The sequence below is a fragment of the Salvelinus alpinus genome, chromosome 5, assembly GCF_045679555.1.
Source record: "Salvelinus alpinus chromosome 5, SLU_Salpinus.1, whole genome shotgun sequence".
Taxonomy (NCBI): Eukaryota; Metazoa; Chordata; class Actinopteri; order Salmoniformes; family Salmonidae; genus Salvelinus; species Salvelinus alpinus.
Genome location: NC_092090.1, coordinates 95,981,540 through 96,001,244, shown reverse-complemented (window position 1 = coordinate 96,001,244; position 19,705 = coordinate 95,981,540). Strand labels below are relative to the sequence as shown.

General features: G+C 43.7%; 1 protein-coding gene across 1 annotated transcript in view; it reads left to right on the top strand.

Moving 5' to 3' along the window:
- LOC139577279 (phospholipid-transporting ATPase ID-like) overlaps positions 1 to 19,705 on the top strand; it is a 62,056-nt gene that overhangs the window by 39,350 nt on the left and 3,001 nt on the right. The window contains exons 14-28 of the mRNA XM_071404283.1: positions 3,351 to 3,394; positions 3,862 to 4,027; positions 7,570 to 7,758; positions 7,908 to 8,023; positions 8,581 to 8,745; positions 9,698 to 9,809; positions 10,636 to 10,741; positions 11,511 to 11,652; positions 14,000 to 14,183; positions 14,649 to 14,740; positions 14,901 to 15,032; positions 16,128 to 16,211; positions 16,420 to 16,665; positions 18,104 to 18,242; positions 19,332 to 19,462. Of these exons, the coding sequence (XP_071260384.1) occupies positions 3,351 to 3,394; positions 3,862 to 4,027; positions 7,570 to 7,758; positions 7,908 to 8,023; positions 8,581 to 8,745; positions 9,698 to 9,809; positions 10,636 to 10,741; positions 11,511 to 11,652; positions 14,000 to 14,183; positions 14,649 to 14,740; positions 14,901 to 15,032; positions 16,128 to 16,211; positions 16,420 to 16,665; positions 18,104 to 18,242; positions 19,332 to 19,462 (2,048 nt within the window). The remainder of the gene's footprint in view (positions 1 to 3,350; positions 3,395 to 3,861; positions 4,028 to 7,569; positions 7,759 to 7,907; positions 8,024 to 8,580; positions 8,746 to 9,697; positions 9,810 to 10,635; positions 10,742 to 11,510; positions 11,653 to 13,999; positions 14,184 to 14,648; positions 14,741 to 14,900; positions 15,033 to 16,127; positions 16,212 to 16,419; positions 16,666 to 18,103; positions 18,243 to 19,331; positions 19,463 to 19,705) is intronic.

Genomic DNA, 19,705 nt, shown 5'->3' with positions numbered 1-19,705 from the left:
GCTACGGTGAGGTTCAGATGGTACGTAGGAAGAGCTACGGTGAGGTGCAGATGGTACGTAGGGAGAGCTACGGTGAGGTGCAGATGGTACATAGGAAGAGCTACGGTGAGGTACAGATGGTACATAGGAAAAGCTACGGTGAGGTTCAGATGGTACGTAGGGAGAGCTACGGTGAGGTGCAGATGGTACATAGGAAGAACTACGGTGACGTACAGATGGTTCCTAGGAAGAGCTACGGTGAGGTACAGATGGTACATAGGAAGAGCTACGGTGAGGTGCAGATGGTACATAGGAAGAGCTACGGTGAGGTGCAGATGGTACATAGGAAGAGCTACGGTGAGGTGCAGATGGTACATAGGAAGAGCTACGGTGAGGTGCAGATGGTACATAGGAAGAGCTACGGTGAGGTACAGATGGTACATAGGAAGAGCTACGGTGAGGTGCAGATGGTACATCGGCAGGCACACACACACACACACACACACACACACACACACACACACACACACACACACACACACACACACACACACACACACACACACACACACACACACACACACACACACACACACACACACACACCATCAATGACCCAAGACCAGCTCAGTTTTTTATTTTAACCTTTATTTAACTAGGCAAGTCAGTTAAGAACAAATTCTTATTTTCAATGACGGCCTAGGAACAGTGGGTTAACTGCCTTGTTCAGGGGCAGAACGACAGATTTTCACCTTGTCAGCTCGGGGGATTCTATCTTGCAACCTTTCGGTTCCTAGTCCAACGCTCTAACCACTAGGCTACGCTGCCACCCTCTAACCACTACCATTGTGACACTGAGTTGTCATAATGCTGCATCAAATGTACATTATCCCCGGGTCGTTGGTAGACAATGTAAATAACTTAATTTATGTCCCCTTAAATGCCCTGAATACTTTTGTTAATCCTACAGCTATTGTATGCAGTAATGATGTGCCTATGAACCAGAGTTATACTGTTAGCACTGAGGCGGTATACCCTAATAGGAAGACCACTGTGTGCAGCTCACCCTGCACTATCAGCTCCCATATAAATAACATGAACAAGTCTACATCTGATAAGTTTCCCAGTAAAGCATTAAAAACAATCAAGCAACCCAGAAAAGTGCTAAAAATAGCCCATATTGACGTCTGCAGCCTGAGAAACAAGGCCCATGAAGTCAATAACTTGCTTGTAACAGATGACATTTGTATTCTGACTATCTCTGAAACTCACTTAGATAATACCTTTGATGATACAGTGGTCGCAATACATGGTTATAACATCTACTGAAAAGACAGAAATGCCAACGGGGGTGATGTTGTGGTCTATATAAAGCACCACATTCCTGTAAAGCTTAGAGAAGATCTCATGTTAAATACTGTTGAAGTAATATGGCTACAGATTCATCTGCCTCACCTAAAGCCCATTCTTGTGGAAAGCTGCTATAGACCACTAACAGTGCTGTAACGGATTTCCTCTTCGTCTGAGGAGGAGTAGCAAGGATCGGAAACAATGTGCAGCGTGGTAATTGTCCATAATGAGATATTTAATAAATCAACAGAACACTGAACAAAATAACAAAAGTACAAACAAACAACCGAAACAGTCCCGTATGGTACTAACACAGGAAACAATCACCCACAAAACACAATAGAAAACAGGCTACCTAAATATGGCTCCCAATCAGAGACAACGACTGACACCTGCCTCTGATTGAGAACCATACTAGGCCAAACACATAGAAATAGAACAATAGAACAAAACATAGAAAAACAACAAAGAATGCCCACCCCAACTCACACCCTGACCAAACTAAAATAAAGACATAAAAAAGGAACTAAGGTCAGAACGTGACAAGTGCTAACAGTCAGGATCTGGATAACATGTGTGAAAAGCTTGATAATGTATGTGATATTAACAGAGAAGTATATTTTCTGGGTGATTTAAATATTGACTGCCTCTCATCAAGCTGCCCACTCAAGAAAAAACTTCAAGCTGTAACCAGTGCCTGCAACCTGGTTCAGGTTATCAGTCAACCTACTGTACCAGGGTAGTTACAAACAGCACAGGAATTAAATCATCAACATGTATTGATTACATCTTTCTAATGCTGCCGAAATTTGCTTTAAAGCAGTATCCAAATCCATAGGATGTAGTGATCACAATATAGTATCCATATCTATGGAAACCAAAGATCCAAAGGCTGGGCCTAATATAGTGTGTATGAGGTCATACATAAAGTTTTGTAGTGATTCCTATGTTGATGATGTAAATAATATTTGCTGTTCTGTGGTGTGTAATGAGGAGCAACCAGACGCTGCACTTGACACATTTATGCAATTGCTTTTTCCAGTTACTAATAAACATGAACCCTTTAGTTAACTTCTCCGGGATCGGTGCCCCTTCCATGGGACTTTAAGCTTTGTATTTGGGACAAATCATTCACTACACCCTTAAACCTCAACTACATCTCGTAATGAATCATGTGGAAATTGAGCAAGTTGAGGTGACTAAACTGCTTGGAGTAACCCTGGATTGTAAACTGTCATGGCCGAAACATATTGATATAACAGTATAATATAGCACTGCTCTACCTTCTTAACAACACTATCAACAAGGCAGGTTCTACAGGCTCTAGTTTTGTCACACCTGGACGACTGTTCAGTAGTCTGGTCAGGTGACACAAAGAGGGACTTGGGAAAATGTCAGTTGGCTCAGAACAGGGCAGCACAGCTGGCCCTTAAAAGTACACAGAGAGCTAAGATTAATGACATGCATGTCAATCTCTCATGGCTCAAAGTGGAGGAGAGATTGACTTCATCACTACTTGTTTTTGTAAGAGGGGTTGACAAGCTGAATATACCGAGCTGTCTGTTTAAAATACTAGCATACGGACACCCATGCATACCCCATAAGACATGCCACCAGAGGTCTCTTCACTGTCCCTAAGTCCAGAACAGACTACGGGAGGCGCACAGTACTACATAGAGCCATGACTACATGGAACTCTATTCCACATCAAGTAACTGATGCAAGCAGTAGAATCAGATTTAAAAAACAGATAAAAATACACCTTATGGAACAGCGGGGACTGTGAAGCAACACAAACATAGGCACAGACATGCATACACACACATGATAACATACGTACTATACACATACGTACACATGGATTTTGTGTTGTGAATTCTGTAATGAATGTATTGTAATGTTTTTCAAATGTTGCCGGACCCCAGGAAGCGTAGCTGTTGCCTTGGTAGCAGCTAATGGTGATCTGTAATAAATACAAATACATATACATTAACTCATCCAATATCCATCTTCTTTTCCAGGGGAAGTATTTGGCTACGCTGGCCAGAGACAGGAGATCAACGAGGTGAGTATTAGATTTATGAGTACTTACTGCTAGTACTTACTGCGAGTACTTACTGCTAGTATTTACTGCTAGTACTTACTGCTTGTACTTACTGCTAGTACTTACTGCTAGTATTTACTGCTAGTATTTACTGCTAGTATTTACTGCTAGTACTTACTGCTAGTACTTACTGCTAGTACTTACTGCTAGTATTTACTGCTAGTACTTACTGCTAGTACTTACTGCTAGTATTTACTGCTAGTACTTACTGCTAGTACTTACTGCTAGTATTTACTGCTAGTATTTACTGCTAGTACTTACTGCTAGTACTTACTGCTAGTATTTACTGCTAGTACTTACTGCTAGTATTTACTGCTAGTACTTACTGCTAGTACTTACTGCTAGTACTTACTGCTAGTACTTACTGCGAGTCAAGAACATGAGTAGCACAAGGCTCTCTCTTTCTCTCTACCCCCATTCTCCCCCAGCACACAGAAACAGTGGACTGGTCGTTCAACCCTTTGGCTGATCATCACTTCTCCTTCCATGACCACTCCCTGGTGGAGGCTTTGAAGCTGGAGAGTCCTGAAGTCCAATCCTTCTTCAGACTATTGGCCCTCTGTCACACTGTTATGGCTGAGGAGAAGATAGAGGGTGAGGAGCGAGAGGAGAGACAGAGAGAGGGAGAGAGAGTTTCTGATAGTGGGAAGCATGTGTTTGTTAATGAAACAATTTTGAGATGTTGAGATTGTGTGTGTCTGAAAGGGAAGACTGTGTGTTTATCCATATTCATGTATGTATGCAACAAAAAGAGCGGGAGGGGGAGAGGGAGAGAGAGAGGGAGAGAGAGACAGGCTTTTTCTTAATTGGATCTAAGATGGCGCTGACAAGACATGGCAGCCCTGCTTCTAGCTCCTAAGCAACTTTGCAGTATTTAGGTTTTTTGTGTGTTATTTCTTACATTATTAGCCCAGAAAGTTTTTTGTTTTATTACAGCCTGAAATAACTTTTGGTTATCAGAGTTGCGGTAACTCACCAGCATTACGACCAGAAATATGATTTTCCCGAATTGGATCCTTTGTTTGTACCCCCCAGTGCAATTGAACGTATCACAGAGGCTGCTACAAGCCGCCGCTGGCGGAGAAGAGGTATTTGGAGTGGACTTCTAGTTCGACTCAGGAGGCGTGCACACCATCCACCACTTCCGAGTATTTTACTTGCTAATGTTCAGTCCTTGGACAATAAAGTAGATTGAGCTCAGGGCGAGGATCTCCTTCCAGAGAGACATCAGGGACTGTAACATACTCTGTTTCAGGGAACCATGGCCCTCTCCGGACATACTGTCCCCATCCATACAGCCAGCTGGATTCACAATACTTCGCTCAGTCAGGAATAAAGAACTCTCCGGGAAGAAAAAAGGCAGAGGTGTATATTTCATGATTAACTACTCATAATGTGATTGTGATAACATACAGAAACTCAATTCCTTTTGTTCAACCGACGTAGAATATCTCACAAACAAATGTCGACCGTATTACCTCCCAAGAGAATTCTCTTCGGTTATAGTCGCAGCCGTGTATATTCCCCCTCAAGCCGATACCACGACGGCCGTCAAGGAACTACACTGGACTTTTTGGAACAACAATGGCATTTTAACAAAGAAAATTGGAGAAAATGCTACCGAAGTTCTATCAACACGTTGCCTGTAGTATTCGTGCTACAAGAACTTTTGACCATTGTTACTCTCCCTTCTGGGATGGCTACCAGGCCCTCCCACGCCCTCACCTTCAGCAAATCAAATTACAACTCCATTCTGCTCCTCCCTTCCTATAGGCAGAAACTCAAACAGGAAGTACACGTGATAAGGTCTATTCAATGCTGGTCTGACCAATCAGACTTCATGCTACAAGATTGTTTTGATCACATGTAATGGGATATGTTCCGGGTTGCCTCTGAGAATAACATTGACATATACACGGACACGGTGACTGTGTTCATCAGGAAGTGTATAGGGAATGTTGTTCCCACTGTGACTATTAAAACCTACCCAAACCAAAAAACGTGGATAGGTGTCAGCATTCGTGCAAAACTGAAAGCGCGAACCACTGCATTCAACCATGGCAAGGTGACTGGGAATATGGTCAAATACAAACAGTGTAATTATTCCCTCCATAAGGCAATCAAACAGGCAAAACATCAGTACAGAGACAAAGTGGAGTCACTATTAATAGACTCAGACACGAGACGTATGTGGCAGGGTCTACAGTCAATCACAGACTACAAAGGTAAAACCAGCCACGTCACAGACACCGACGTCTTGCTCCCGGACAAGCTAAACACCTTCTTCACCCGCTTTGAGGATAACACAGTGCCACTGACGCGGTCCGCTTCCAAGGACTGTGGGCTCACTTTCTCCGTGGCCAACACGAGTAAGACATTTAAATGTGTTAACCCTCGCAAGGCTGCCAGTCCAGATGGTATCCCTAGCCGCGTACTCAGAGAATGCGCAGACCAGCTGTTCATTGACTACAGCTCAGCATTCAACACCATAGTACCCTACAAGCTCAGCATTAAGCTCGAGGCCCTGGGTCTCAACCCCACCCTGTGCAACTGGGTCCTGGACTTCCTGACGGGCCGCCCCCAGGTGGTGAAAGAACACCTCCACTATGCTGATCCTTTACACGCACTCCCTGTTCACCCATGACTGCGTGGCCACCCACACCTCCAACTCAATCATCAAGTTTTCAGACAACACAACAGTAGTAGGCCTTGATTACACACAATGACGAGACAGCCTACAGAGAGGAGGTGAGGGCCCTGGCGGAGTGGTGCCAGGAAAATAACCTCTCTCTCAATGTCAACAAAACGAAGGAGCTGATCGTGAACTTCGACGGGGCCGCAGTGGAGAAGGTGAAAAGTTTTAAGTTCCTCGGCGTAGACATCACTGACAAACTGAAATGGAACAGACAGCGTGGTGAAGAAGGCACAACATCGCCTCTTCAACTTCAAGAGGAGGCTTGGCCCCTTAGACACTCACAAACTTTTACTGTTTACACTGCCTGATATGGCAACTGCTCCGCCCACAACCGTAAGGCTCTCCAGAGGGTAGTGAGGTCTGCCCAACGCATCCCCGGGGGCAAACTACCTGCCCTCCAGGACACCTACACCACAGGAAGGCCAAAAAGATCATCAAGGACATCAACCACCCGAGCCATTGCCTGTTCACCCCGCTATCATCCAGAAGGCCAGGTCAGTATAGCTGCATCAAAGCTCGGACCGAGAGACTGAAAAACAGCTTCTATCTCAAGGCCATCAGACTGTTAAATGGCCATCACTAGCCGTCTACCACCTGGTTACTCAACACTGCACCTTTTATAGCTGCTGCCCTACATACAAAGACATGGAATCACTGGACACTTTAATAATGGAATACTAGTCACTTTTATAATGTTTACATACTGCTTTAATAATTTCATATGTATGTACTATATTCTACTATATTCTAGTCAATGCCACTGTGACATTGTTTGTCGTAATATTTATATATTTGTTAATTACATTCTTTTACTTTTAGATGTGTGTGTATTGTTGTGAATTGTTAGATACTACTGCACTGTTGTAGCTAGGAACACAAGCATTTCGCTACACCCGCAACAACATCTGCTAAAGACGTTTACGTGACCAATAAAATTTGATTTGGATTTGCTCAACTCCTGTTTCCTCTCTCGCCTCCTTAAAAGGTCAAAGGTCATCGAGGAGCGGCGGTGAGGAGACGGAACGTGGACGAAAATGCGCTCGTACAAAACGATACACACCCACTCACGCGTCCTCAGGCATATTACCTTCACAGGGCTGGATCCCAAATTAAATGTGTTAGATGATGAAGTTAGTTGTTCAAGACATTGTATAGATAAGAAGATAAATAGCATTTAGTTTTTCTCTCCTCTGATAAAACAAAAGCTGATTCAAACTTCTTCCACTAAGGACTCTGGTATGATACACATGATCCTCAATGAAAAGTGGCTATCAAGGTGGGAAGAACACTGTTCCATTCGCCCACTAACAAATTGACACCTTCTCGGGCACTCGACCACTTATCAGTTTCTGGGTCACAGAGCAGAGAGGAAGTAGAGATAGAGAGAAAACTACACCCACTTACTCTAACAACAGGAAATGACTTCACTCCCTCTGTCCAGGTGAGCTGCTGTACCAGGCCCAGTCCCCTGACGAAGGTGCCTTGGTAACCGCTGCACGCAATTTTGGCTTTGTGTTCCGCTCTCGCACGCCAGAGAGCGTCACCATCGTAGAGATGGGAGGACAACACAGTTACGAACTCCTCGCCATCCTTGACTTCAACAACGTCCGCAAGAGGATGTCCGTCATTGGTAAACACCCTTCTGGAAACACGTATCATGGGAGATTTAAGTTCCTAGCTGCTCATTGTAAGATGTCTATGCAAACATAATTCTTACTGTGTGTGTGTGTGTGTGTGTGTGTGTGTGTGTGTGTGTGTGTGTGTGTGTGTGTGTTACAGTGCGGAGTCCAGAGGGGAAGCTGTGTTTATACTGTAAAGGAGCAGACACCATGGTCTATGAGAGGCTGAACCAGTCCTGTGCCAAGCTGATGGATGTCACCACTGAACACCTCAATGTAAGAGAGTGTGTGTGTGTGTCAGAGGAGGCTGGTGGGAGGAGCTATAAGAGGAAGTTGTAATAGCTGGATCAGAATAAATCGAATGGTATCAAACACATGGAAACATTGATTCTGTTCCAACCATTACATTGAGCCCGTCCTCCCACCAGCCTCCTCTTGTGTGTGTGTGTGTGTGTGTGTGTGTGTGTGTGTGTGTGTGTGTGTGTGTGTGTGTGTGTGTGTGTGTGTGTGTGTGTGTGTGTGTGTGTGTGTGTGTGTGTGTGTGTGTGTGTGTGTGTGTGTGTGTGTGTGTGTGTGTGTGTGTGTGTGCATCTGCGTGTGAGTCTGTGTAGAAGAGAGAGGGGGAGACAGAGAGAGGGGGAGACAGAGAGAGGGGGAGACAGAGAGAGGAAGAGCGAGAGAGAGGAAGAGCGAGAGAGAGGAAGAGCGAGAGAGAGAGTCTGAGTGTGTCTTCCTCTCTCTTCCTCCCTGTACTTCTGTGAAAGAGTGGCTCAAAATATAAAACCATCCAAATCACGTTGCATAAAAATTGTGTGTGTGTTCTGTCCCTACAGGAGTTTGCTGGTGAGGGTCTGCGGACCCTGGCTCTAGCCTATAAGGACCTGGATGAGGAATACTTCAGCAGCTGGAAACAGCGCCACCATGAGGCCAGCACAGCACTGGAGGACAGAGAGGACAAACTAGACCTGCTCTATGAGGAGATAGAGAGAGACCTGATGGTAGGAAGGAGTTAAACACTTAAACCAGGATCAGATGAATGTCTACAGACAAAGACTGGATGATACAGTATGTCTTAAAGTGAAGGGAGCCCTGGGCTTCCATTTAACACACAATCCAGTGGAAATCATAAATAAACTTCCCAATGAAAAGTTCCTACTTAATTTCATGTTTTAACAGTAAATTAACTCTGAACCAGGATCAGTTTAGCTTTGACAGATTAAAGATATAAAAAGACCTGATGGTGTGTTCTGAACACTGAACCAGGATCAGTTTAGCTTTGACAGATTAAAGATATAACAATACCTGATGGTATGTCCTGAACACTGAACCAGGGTCAGTTTAGCTTTGACAGATTAAAGATATAAAAATACCTGCTGGTATGTCCTGAACACTGAACCAGGATCAGTTTAGCTTTGACAGATTAAAGATATAAAAATACCTGCTGGTATGTCCTGAACACTGAACCAGGATCAGTTTAGCTTTGACAGATTAAAGATATAAAAAGACCTGCTGGTATGTCCTGAACACTGAACCAGGATCAGTTTAGCTTTGACAGATTAAAGATATAACAATACCTGATGGTATGTCCTGAACACTGAACCAGGGTCAGTTTAGCTTTGACAGATTAAAGATATAAAAATACCTGCTGGTATGTCCTGAACACTGAACCAGGATCAGTTTTAGCTCTTACAGATAGAGAAAGGATTGTAATTAAATGTCTGTGTGTGTGTGCGTGTGTGTGTGTGTGTGCGTGTGTGTGTGTGTGTGTGTGTGTGTGTGTGTGTGTGTGTGTGTGTGTGTGTGTGTGTGTGTGTGTGTGTGTGTGTGTGTGTGTGTGTGTGTGTGTGTGTGTGTGTGTGTGTGTGTGTGTGTGTGTGTGTGTGTGTGTGTGTGTGTGTGTGTGTGTGTGTGTGTGTGTGTGTGTGTGTGTGTGTGTGTGTGTGTGTGTAGTTGCTGGGAGCTACAGCCATAGAGGACAAGCTCCAGGATGGTGTGCCACAGACCATCGAGCAGCTCGCCAAAGCTGACATCAAGATCTGGGTGCTCACTGGCGACAAACAGGGTTAGTCACCAAGCAACATACTCTCAGCTATCTGCCTCACATATAACAGAATAATAATAGGTTTTCCCAGACAGTCCTAAGCAAAATTCTTATGTGAGAAATTGCTCTTTGCAAAGAAGCCATTTTTTGTTTTTACAATTTTAATTGAAAAGAATAACAGTAAAGTATTTAATTGTTACCCAGATTTGATGTTAAGATCAAATGGCTGCATTGGACCTTTAAAGGGTTGGTAAAATTAGACAGCGATGTTGTTGTTTCTTCTAAACCATCAAGGTATTTAAGCCACGTCTATCTCTATGTCTAACCCAGAGGAGGCTGGTGGGATGGGGCTTCAGGAGGACGGGCTCATTGTGACGGCTGGAATGTACTTCATGTAAAGCAGTGGAGGTTGCTGAGGGGGAGGACGAATCATAATATTGGTCAAAATACAGTGAATGGAAGGGTATCATACTCATTGTTTTCATGTTTGATAACGTTCCATTCACTCCATTCCAGTCCCCGCTGTTCCATAAGGTGTTTTTGTACTTGTTTTTTAAATCTGATTCTACTGCTTGCATCAGTTACCTGATGTGGAATAGAGTTCCATGTAGTCATGGCTCTATGTGGTACTGTGCTTCTCCCGTAGTCTGTTCTGGACTTGGAGATTGTGAAGAGACCTCCGGTGGCAAGTATTTGATACCATTCTACTCATTCCGCTCCAGCCATTACCACGAGCCCGTCCTCCCCAATTAGGGTGCCACCAACCTCCTTTGATGTGTAGGACCATATGTCCACATCACTGTGTCTGTCTCCACCTATCAAATTGTGTGTTTTTGTCATGTGACAGAGACGGCGGAGAACATTGGCTACTCCTGCAACATGCTGCGAGAGGAGATGAACAACATTTTCATCGTGTCGGCCAACAACTCAGACGATGTCAGACAGGAACTGAGGTCAGAGGGTTTGACATCATAACCCTGCCCGCCTCAATACTAACACCATTTGTCCAGGGTTTAGTTCCTACCCAGCACCAATACACCTTATTCAACTAATAATGGCCTTTAATTGGAGACTGATTAGTTGACCGGTTGTAAAGTGGGATTGGAACAATGCCTGTCACTGCTGCAGTTCTTCAGAACCAGAATATACCATCACATCCCATCACATCCCATCACATCCCGTCACATCCCATCTCATCCCGTCACATCCCGTCACATCCCGTCACATCCCGTCACATCCCGTCACATCCCGTCACATCCCATCTCATCCCGTCACATCCCGTCACATCCCATCTCATCCCATCACATCCCGTCACATCCCGTCACATCACATCCCATCACATCCCATCACATCCCGTCACATCCCATCACATCCCATCACATCCCGTCACATCCCATCCCAGGTTGATAACATCCCATCCCAGGTTGATAACATCCCATCCCAGGTTGATAACATCCCAGGTTGATAACATCCCATCCCAGGTTGATAACATCCCATCCCAGGTTGATAACATCCCATCCCAGGTTGATAACATCCCAGGTTGATAACATCCCATCCCAGGTTGATAACATCCCATCCCAGGTTGATAACATCCCATCCCAGGTTGATAACATCCCAGGTTGATAACATCCCATCTCAGGTTGATAACATCCCATCCCATGTTGATAACATAGACCTGGTGGAATAGAATGAGATGAGAGGATTAGTTTTGTATTGAACCAGGAATGCATGGAGCACCATGAAACCAGGTGCAGAGGAGGAGGCCAACTTCATGCCAGAGAAGACGCTGGGTAACAAGCCGAAGGTGGTCAGGGACGAGGAGGTGAACGGGGAGTATGGCCTGGTCATCAACGGACACAGTCTGGTGAGACACTACAGCCCTTTACTCTAGTCTGGTGAGACACTACAGCCCTTTACTGTAGTCTGGTGAGACACTACAGCCCTTTACTGTAGTCTGGTGAGACACTACAGCCCTTTACTGTAGTCTGGTGAGACACTACAGCCCTATTTACTGTAGTCTGGTGAGACACTACAGTTATATTTACTGTAGTCTGGTGAGACACTACAGTTATATTTACTGTAGTCTGGTGAGACACTACAGTTATATTTACTGTAGTCTGGTGAGACACTACAGCCCTTTACTGTAGTCTGGTGAGACACTACAGTCCTATTTACTGTAGTCTGGTGAGACACTACAGTCCTATTTACTGTAGTCTGGTGAGACACTACAGTCCTATTTACTGTAGTCTGGTGAGACACTCCAGTCCTATTTACTGTAGTCTGGTGAGACACTACAGCCCTTTACTGTAGTCTGGTGAGACACTCCAGTCCTATTTACTGTAGTCTGGTGAGACACTACAGTCCTATTTACTGTAGTCTGGTGAGACACTACAGCCCTTTACTGTAGTCTGGTGAGACACTACAGTCCTATTTACTGTAAGTCAGTCTGGTGAGACACTACAGTCATATTTACTGTAAATCAGTCTGGTGAGACACTACAGTCCTATTTACTGTAGTCTGGTGAGACACTCCAGTCCTATTTACTGTAGTCTGGTGAGACACTACAGTCCTATTTACTGTAGTCTGGTGAGACACTACAGCCCTTTACTGTAGTCTGGTGAGACACTACAGTCCTATTTACTGTAAGTCAGTCTGGTGAGACACTACAGTCATATTTACTGTAAATCAGTCTGGTGAGACACTACCGTCCTATTTACTGTAAATCAGTCTGGTGAGACACTACAGTCCTATTTACTGTAGTCTGGTGAGACACTACAGTCCTATTTACTGTAGTCTGGTGAGACACTACAGTCCTATTTACTGCAGTCTGGTGAGACACTACAGTCCTATTTACTGTAGTCTGGTGAGACACTACAGTCCTATTTACTGTAGTCTGGTGAGTCACTACAGTCCTATTTACTGTAGTCTGGTGAGACACTACAGTTATATTTACTGTAGTCTGGTGAGACACTACTGTCCTATTTACTGTAGTCTGGTGAGACACTACAGTTATATTTACTGTAGTCTGGTGAGACACTACAGTCCTATTTACTGTAGTCTGGTGAGACACTACAGTCCTATTTACTGTAGTCTGGTGAGACACTACAGTCCTATTTACTGTAGTCTGGTGAGTCACTACAGTCCTATTTACTGTAGTCTGGTGAGACACTACAGTCCTATTTACTGTAGTCTGGTGAGACACTACAGTCCTATTTACTGTAGTCTGGTGAGTCACTACAGTCCTATTTACTGTAGTCTGGTGAGACACTACTGTCCTATTTACTGTAGTCTGGTGAGACACTACAGTTATATTTACTGTAGTCTGGTGAGACACTACAGTTATATTTACTGTAGTCTGGTGAGACACTACAGTTATATTTACTGTAGTCTGGTGAGACACTACAGTCCTATTTACTGTAGTCTGGTGAGACACTACAGTTATATTTACTGTAGTCTGGTGAGACACTACAGTTATATTTACTGTAGTCTGGTGAGACACTACAGTTATATTTACTGTAGTCTGGTGAGACACTACAGTTATATTTACTGTAGTCTGGTGAGACACTACTGTCCTATTTACTGTAGTCTGGTGAGACACTACAGTTATATTTACTGTAGTCTGGTGAGACACTACAGTTATATTTACTGTAGTCTGGTGAGACACTACCGTCCTATTCACTGTAAATCAGTCTGGTGAGACACTACAGTCCTATTTACTGTAAATCTTGCACTAACATGAGCTCTGATTCCTTATCGTGTAAAATATCTGATTGTGCCCATATTTTAGACAGATAAGACACATGTTAAAAGGGTTAGATACATGTTAGACAGATAAGACACACGTTAAAAGGATTAGATACATGTTAGACAGATAAGACACACGTTAAAAGGATTAGATACATGTTAGACAGATAAGACACACGTTAAAAGGATTAGATACATGTTAGACAGATACGACACATGTTAAAAGGATTAGATACATATTAGACAGATAAGAAACATGTTAAAAGGATTAGATACATATTAGACAGATAAGAAACATGTTAAAAGGATTAGATACATGTTAGACAGATAAGACACATGCTAAAAGGACATGTTAGACATTTGAACTGATTCTGATCCGTTTAATAGGATCTGGACATCCATATTTGATCTGTTACCATTAGATTCTACTCTACTCTACCCCCCCCCCCCCCCCCCCCCCCCATCAGGCCTATGCCCTAGAGCGTAGCATGGAGCTGCTGTTCCTGCGTACAGCCTGTCTGTGTAAGACAGTGATCTGCTGCAGAGTGACTCCACTACAGAAGGCCCAGGTGGTGGAGCTGGTCAAGAAATACAAACAGGCCGTCACTCTGGCCATAGGAGACGGGGCCAACGACGTCAGCATGATTAAAGGTAACTTACGATATACTGTCCAAAATGGCACCCTGTCACTTAAATAGCGCACTGCTTTTGACCAGTGTCCATATAGGAGCACCCTTCGACTACAGATCTAGGATCAGATAACTACACCAGTCAAATACTTAACCATGTGGAGTGTTAGGGAAAAACAGACTCTGTATGATTATGCGGCGGAGAGATTATGATTATGCGGAGGAGAGAAAAGTTGTGAACTTGAGCTTAACCCTCTGAGCCCAACGGTCCTGAACAATGCTTACCTTCTCTCTCCCCCCTCTACCCCCCCTCTCTCCCTCCTCTACCCCCCCTCTCTCCCTTCCCCCTCTTTCTTCCCCGCTCTCTCCCTCTCCTCCCCTCACTCTCTCCCTTCCCCCTCTTTCTTCCCCTCTCCCTCTCCTCCCCTCACTCTCTCCCTTCCCCCTCTTTCTTCGCCTCTCCCTCTCCTCCCCTCTCTCTCTCCAGCTGCTCATATAGGTGTAGGAATAAGCGGTCAGGAGGGGATGCAGGCGGTCCTCTCTTCAGACTACTCCTTCGCTCAGTTCCGCTTCCTAGAAGTAAGAGGGCCACTGACACACCAGTGACGTTTTTAAATCACAATGCAAAACCCACATTTTTATCTTGAACATTTATCAGTGGTTTAATGGTCTATTAGTCTGTTGTTGTTTGTACGATTTAAAATAAAATAAAACATTTTTTTCTTCATTTAATTGACAGCGCCTCCTCCTGGTCCACGGCCGCTGGTCTTACCTGAGGATGTGTAAGTTCCTGCGATACTTCTTCTACAAGAACTTCACCTTTACCTTCGTCCACTTCTGGTACGCCTTCTTCTGCGGATTCTCAGCACAGGTACGACAGAAAGAAAGAGGGGAGGGAGAGGGGAGAGAGAGAAGGGAGAGAGAGAGAGAGAGGATGGAGAAGAGGGGAGAGAGACATTTCTTCAACTTTAGTCAACCCAATGTCGAATTCTAAAGCAGCTGGTATACTCCTCTACTTCTATTTCATAAAGCCCCGTGCAGTCATTAGATTTTTAAATCATCGTTGTATGTCTAATAAATCACTATGTGTGTTTATTTCATGAAAATAACTCCAAATATATGTTTAATAAATGATTTCCCTGAGCCTCCTTTTGCCATTGAACTGCTCAGTCTGGTCGTGTGAGCGTGTTGATACAAATGCTTATTTATTTACATACACAGCCCTGATTGGCAGATAGAATCATCTTGACTCTAGAGAAGCCTACCTCGCTTACCCCTTCAAAGTAGGAGGATACATATGCAAATAAAAGATGACTGGTCATTGGTCAGAATAATCCCATCAGATTGTGATGGCATGCTGTCAGACAACAACAACAAAAAAGCTATTAAAAAAAGTGTCTCAGTGGTCTAAGGCACTGACCGGGAGTCCCATAGGGTGGCGCACAATTGTTCCAGCGTCGTCCGGATTAGATGAGGGTTTGGCTGGGGGGGGGCGCTTTACTTGGCTCATCACGCTCTAGCGACTCCTTGTGGCCGGGCTGGACGCCTGCAAGCTGAAGTCGGTCGTCAGTTGAACGGTGTTTCCTCCGACACATTGCTGTGGCTGGCTTCCGGGTTAAGCGAGCGGGTGTTAAGAAGCGGGTTTGATGGGTTTGATGTTTCGGAGGAAGCAAGAATCAACCTTCGCCTCTCCCGAGCCCGTTGAGAAGATGCAGCGATGAGACAAGATTGAAATTGTGGAGAAAAAGTGTGTAAAAAAATTCTAATAAATAAACTCTTACACTAAAAGGGCATTATCATCATTTACACCATTTCAGAGTGTTATTTCGACCTCGTAGTGTGGAAATCATTTATTTATTTATTTTACAGAAAATCACGTTTTTGAATACACTACCCCTTTAAAACAACTGTTTTTTCAGATATATAAGGTTATTTGTCTCTGATGATCTGATTGTGTTTCTTCCAGACAGTGTATGACGAGTGGTTCATCACGTTGTATAACCTGGTCTACACAGCACTTCCTGTACTGGGTATGAGTCTGTTTGACCAGGTAAAACATGTGTGATGTGAATGTGTTTGTGCGTGTGCAGGAATTAATGTGTTTATGTGTGTGTGTGCAGGAATTAATCTGTTTATGTGTGTGTGCAAGAATTAATGTGTTCATGCAATATGCGTGTGCATTTCTTGTTTCTCCCACACATTTAGATTTGTGTAATCTAGAATGTTTTACTACCTCACTGTCTCCCCCCGGTGTCCAGGATGTGAATGACATGTGGAGTTTCCAGCACCCCCAGCTGTACGTTCCAGGCCAGCTGAATCAGTACTTCAGTAAAACAGCTTTCTTTAAGTGTGCCCTCCACAGCGTCTACAGCTCAGTAGTGCTATTCTTCATCCCCTACGCTGCCATGTACGAAACGGTCCGAGACGACGGGCAAGACATTGCTGACTACCAGTCCTTCGCCCTGCTGGCACAGACCTGTCTGGTCATCACTGTCTGTATACAGGTACAGTACAATACAATACATTAGAGTACAGTACAATAAATTACATTACAGTAAAATACATTGCAGTACATTACAGTACAGTACAATACATTACAGTACAGTACATTACAGTAAAAAACATTACATTACAATTCAACACATTACATTACAGTACAACACATTACAATGCATTACAGTACAGTACAATGTATTACTGTACAATGTATTACAGTACAGTACAATGTATTACAGTACAATGTATTACAGTACAATGCATTACAGGACAGTACAATGTATTACAGTACAATGCATTACAGTACAGTACAATGTATTACAGTACAATGCATTACAGTACAGTACAATGTATTACAGTACAATGCATTACAGTACAGTACAATGTATTACAGTACAATGCATTACAGTACAGTACAATGTATAACAGTACAATGTATTACAGTACAATGCATTACAGGACAGTACAATGTATAACAGTACAATGCATTACAGTACAGTACAATGTATTACAGTACAATTAATTACTGTACAATGTATTACAGTACAGTACAATGTATTACAGTACAGTCTAATGCATTGCATTACAGTACAATGTATTACAGAACAGTACAATACATTACAGTACAGTAATTACAGTACAATGCATTACAGTACAATGTGTTACATTACAGTACAATACATTACAGTACAGTAATTACAGTACAATATGTTACATTACAGCACAATACATTACAGCACAGTACAATACATTACAGCACAATACATTACAGTACAGTACAATACATTACAGCACAGTACAATGTATTACAGTACAGTACAATACACTACAGCACAGTACAATACATTACAGCACAATACATTACAGCACAGTACAATACATTACAGCACAGTACAATACATTACAGCACAGTACAATACATTACAGCACAGTACAATGTATTACAGCACAGTACGTTACAGTACAATACGTTACAGTACAATACGTTACAGTACAATACATTACAGTACAATACAATGCATTACATTACAGTACAATACAATGCATTACAGGACAGTACAATACATTACAGTACAATACATTACAGTACAATGAATTACAATACAATGCATTACAGTACAATTCAATGCATTACAGTACAGACAGTACATTACGTTACAATGCAATGCATTACAATACAATGCATTACAGTACAGACAGTACAATACATTGGGACCACAGTCAAGTACTGGAAAAAATGTAATCAATGTAAAATGGACCCAGATTAAAAAATACGTATTATTTCTAAACTTTGACTTGAGAAAGCTAGACTCTAATTTCTATGGTGAACTACCTGCCCTGATTGAAAACTAGTCCGTTGACATATCCGTGTGCCTGTCTGTCATTGCTTGTCAGTCTGTGTCCGTCTTTGTTCATCACATGTATATCCCCCCCTCTGCACTGTAGCTGTGTCTGGACATGTCCTACTGGACAGCGGTGAACCACTTCTTTGTGTGGGGGAGTTTGGCCATGTACTTCACTGTCACCTTCACCATGTACAGCAACGGAACGTTCCTCATCTACCCTGCATCCTTCCCCTTCATCGGTGAACAGCGCCCTCACTACACACCATTACACTACACACCCCACCATTTCACTACACACCACACCACTACACTACACAACACACCAGTACACCACACCACTACACTACACACCCCACCACTACACACCCCACCATTACACTACACACCACACCACTACACACCACACCATTTCACTACACACCACACCATTTCACTACACACCACACCATTTCACTACACACCACACCACTACACTACACTACACTACACAACACACCACTACACTACACACCACACCATTACACTACACACCACACCATTACACTACACACCACACCATTACACTACACACCACACCATTTCACTACACACCACACCATTTCACTACACACCACACCACTACACTACACAACACACCAGTACACCACACCACACCACTACACTACACACAACACACTGCAACACACCACTACACTGCACAACACACCACTACACCACACACCACTACACCACACCACACACCACTACACTACACAACACAACACAACACTACACTACACACCACAACACTACACTACAACACTACACAACACACCACTACACTACACACCACACCATTACACTACACACCACACCATTACACTACACACCACACCATTTCACTACACACCACACCATTTCACTACACACCACACCATTACACTACACACCACACCATTTCACTACACACCACACCATTTCACTACACACCACACCACTACACTACACAACACACCAGTACACCACACCACTACACTACACACAACACACTGCAACACACCACTACACTGCACAACACACCACTACACCACACACCACTACACCACACCACACACCACTACACTACACAACACAACACAACACTACACTACACAACACAACACAACACTACACGTCACTGCAACATTGTCTTGAGCTAGGACAAACTCTAGACAGGGAGTGTGTGTGTGTGTGTGTGTGTGTGTGTGTGTGTGTGTGTGTGTGTGTGTGTGTGTGTGTGTGTGTGTGTGTGTGTGTGTGTGTGTGTGTGTGTGTGTGTGTGTGTGTGTGTGTGTGTCTCCCTGCATCAGGCACAGCCAGGAACTCCCTGAACCAGCCCAACGTGTGGCTGACCATCCTGCTCACCTCCATCCTCTGTGTACTTCCTGTGGTTGCCTACCGCTTCCTGTTAATACAGCTTCGCCCCACTATCAACGACAAGGTGGGACCATTGACCAATCACACATTGTCTTCTAGGAACACTAACCAATCACACGCTGTCTTCTAGGAACACTGACCAATCACACGCTGTCTTCTTGGAACACTGACCAATCACACACAGTCTTCTAGAAACACTGACCTAAAGGTCTTATTTAAAAAATGATGAACAACAAGTGGAAATCTGACCTACAATCCCAGTCCCAAAATACCACCCTATTCCCTATATAGTGCACTACTTTTGACC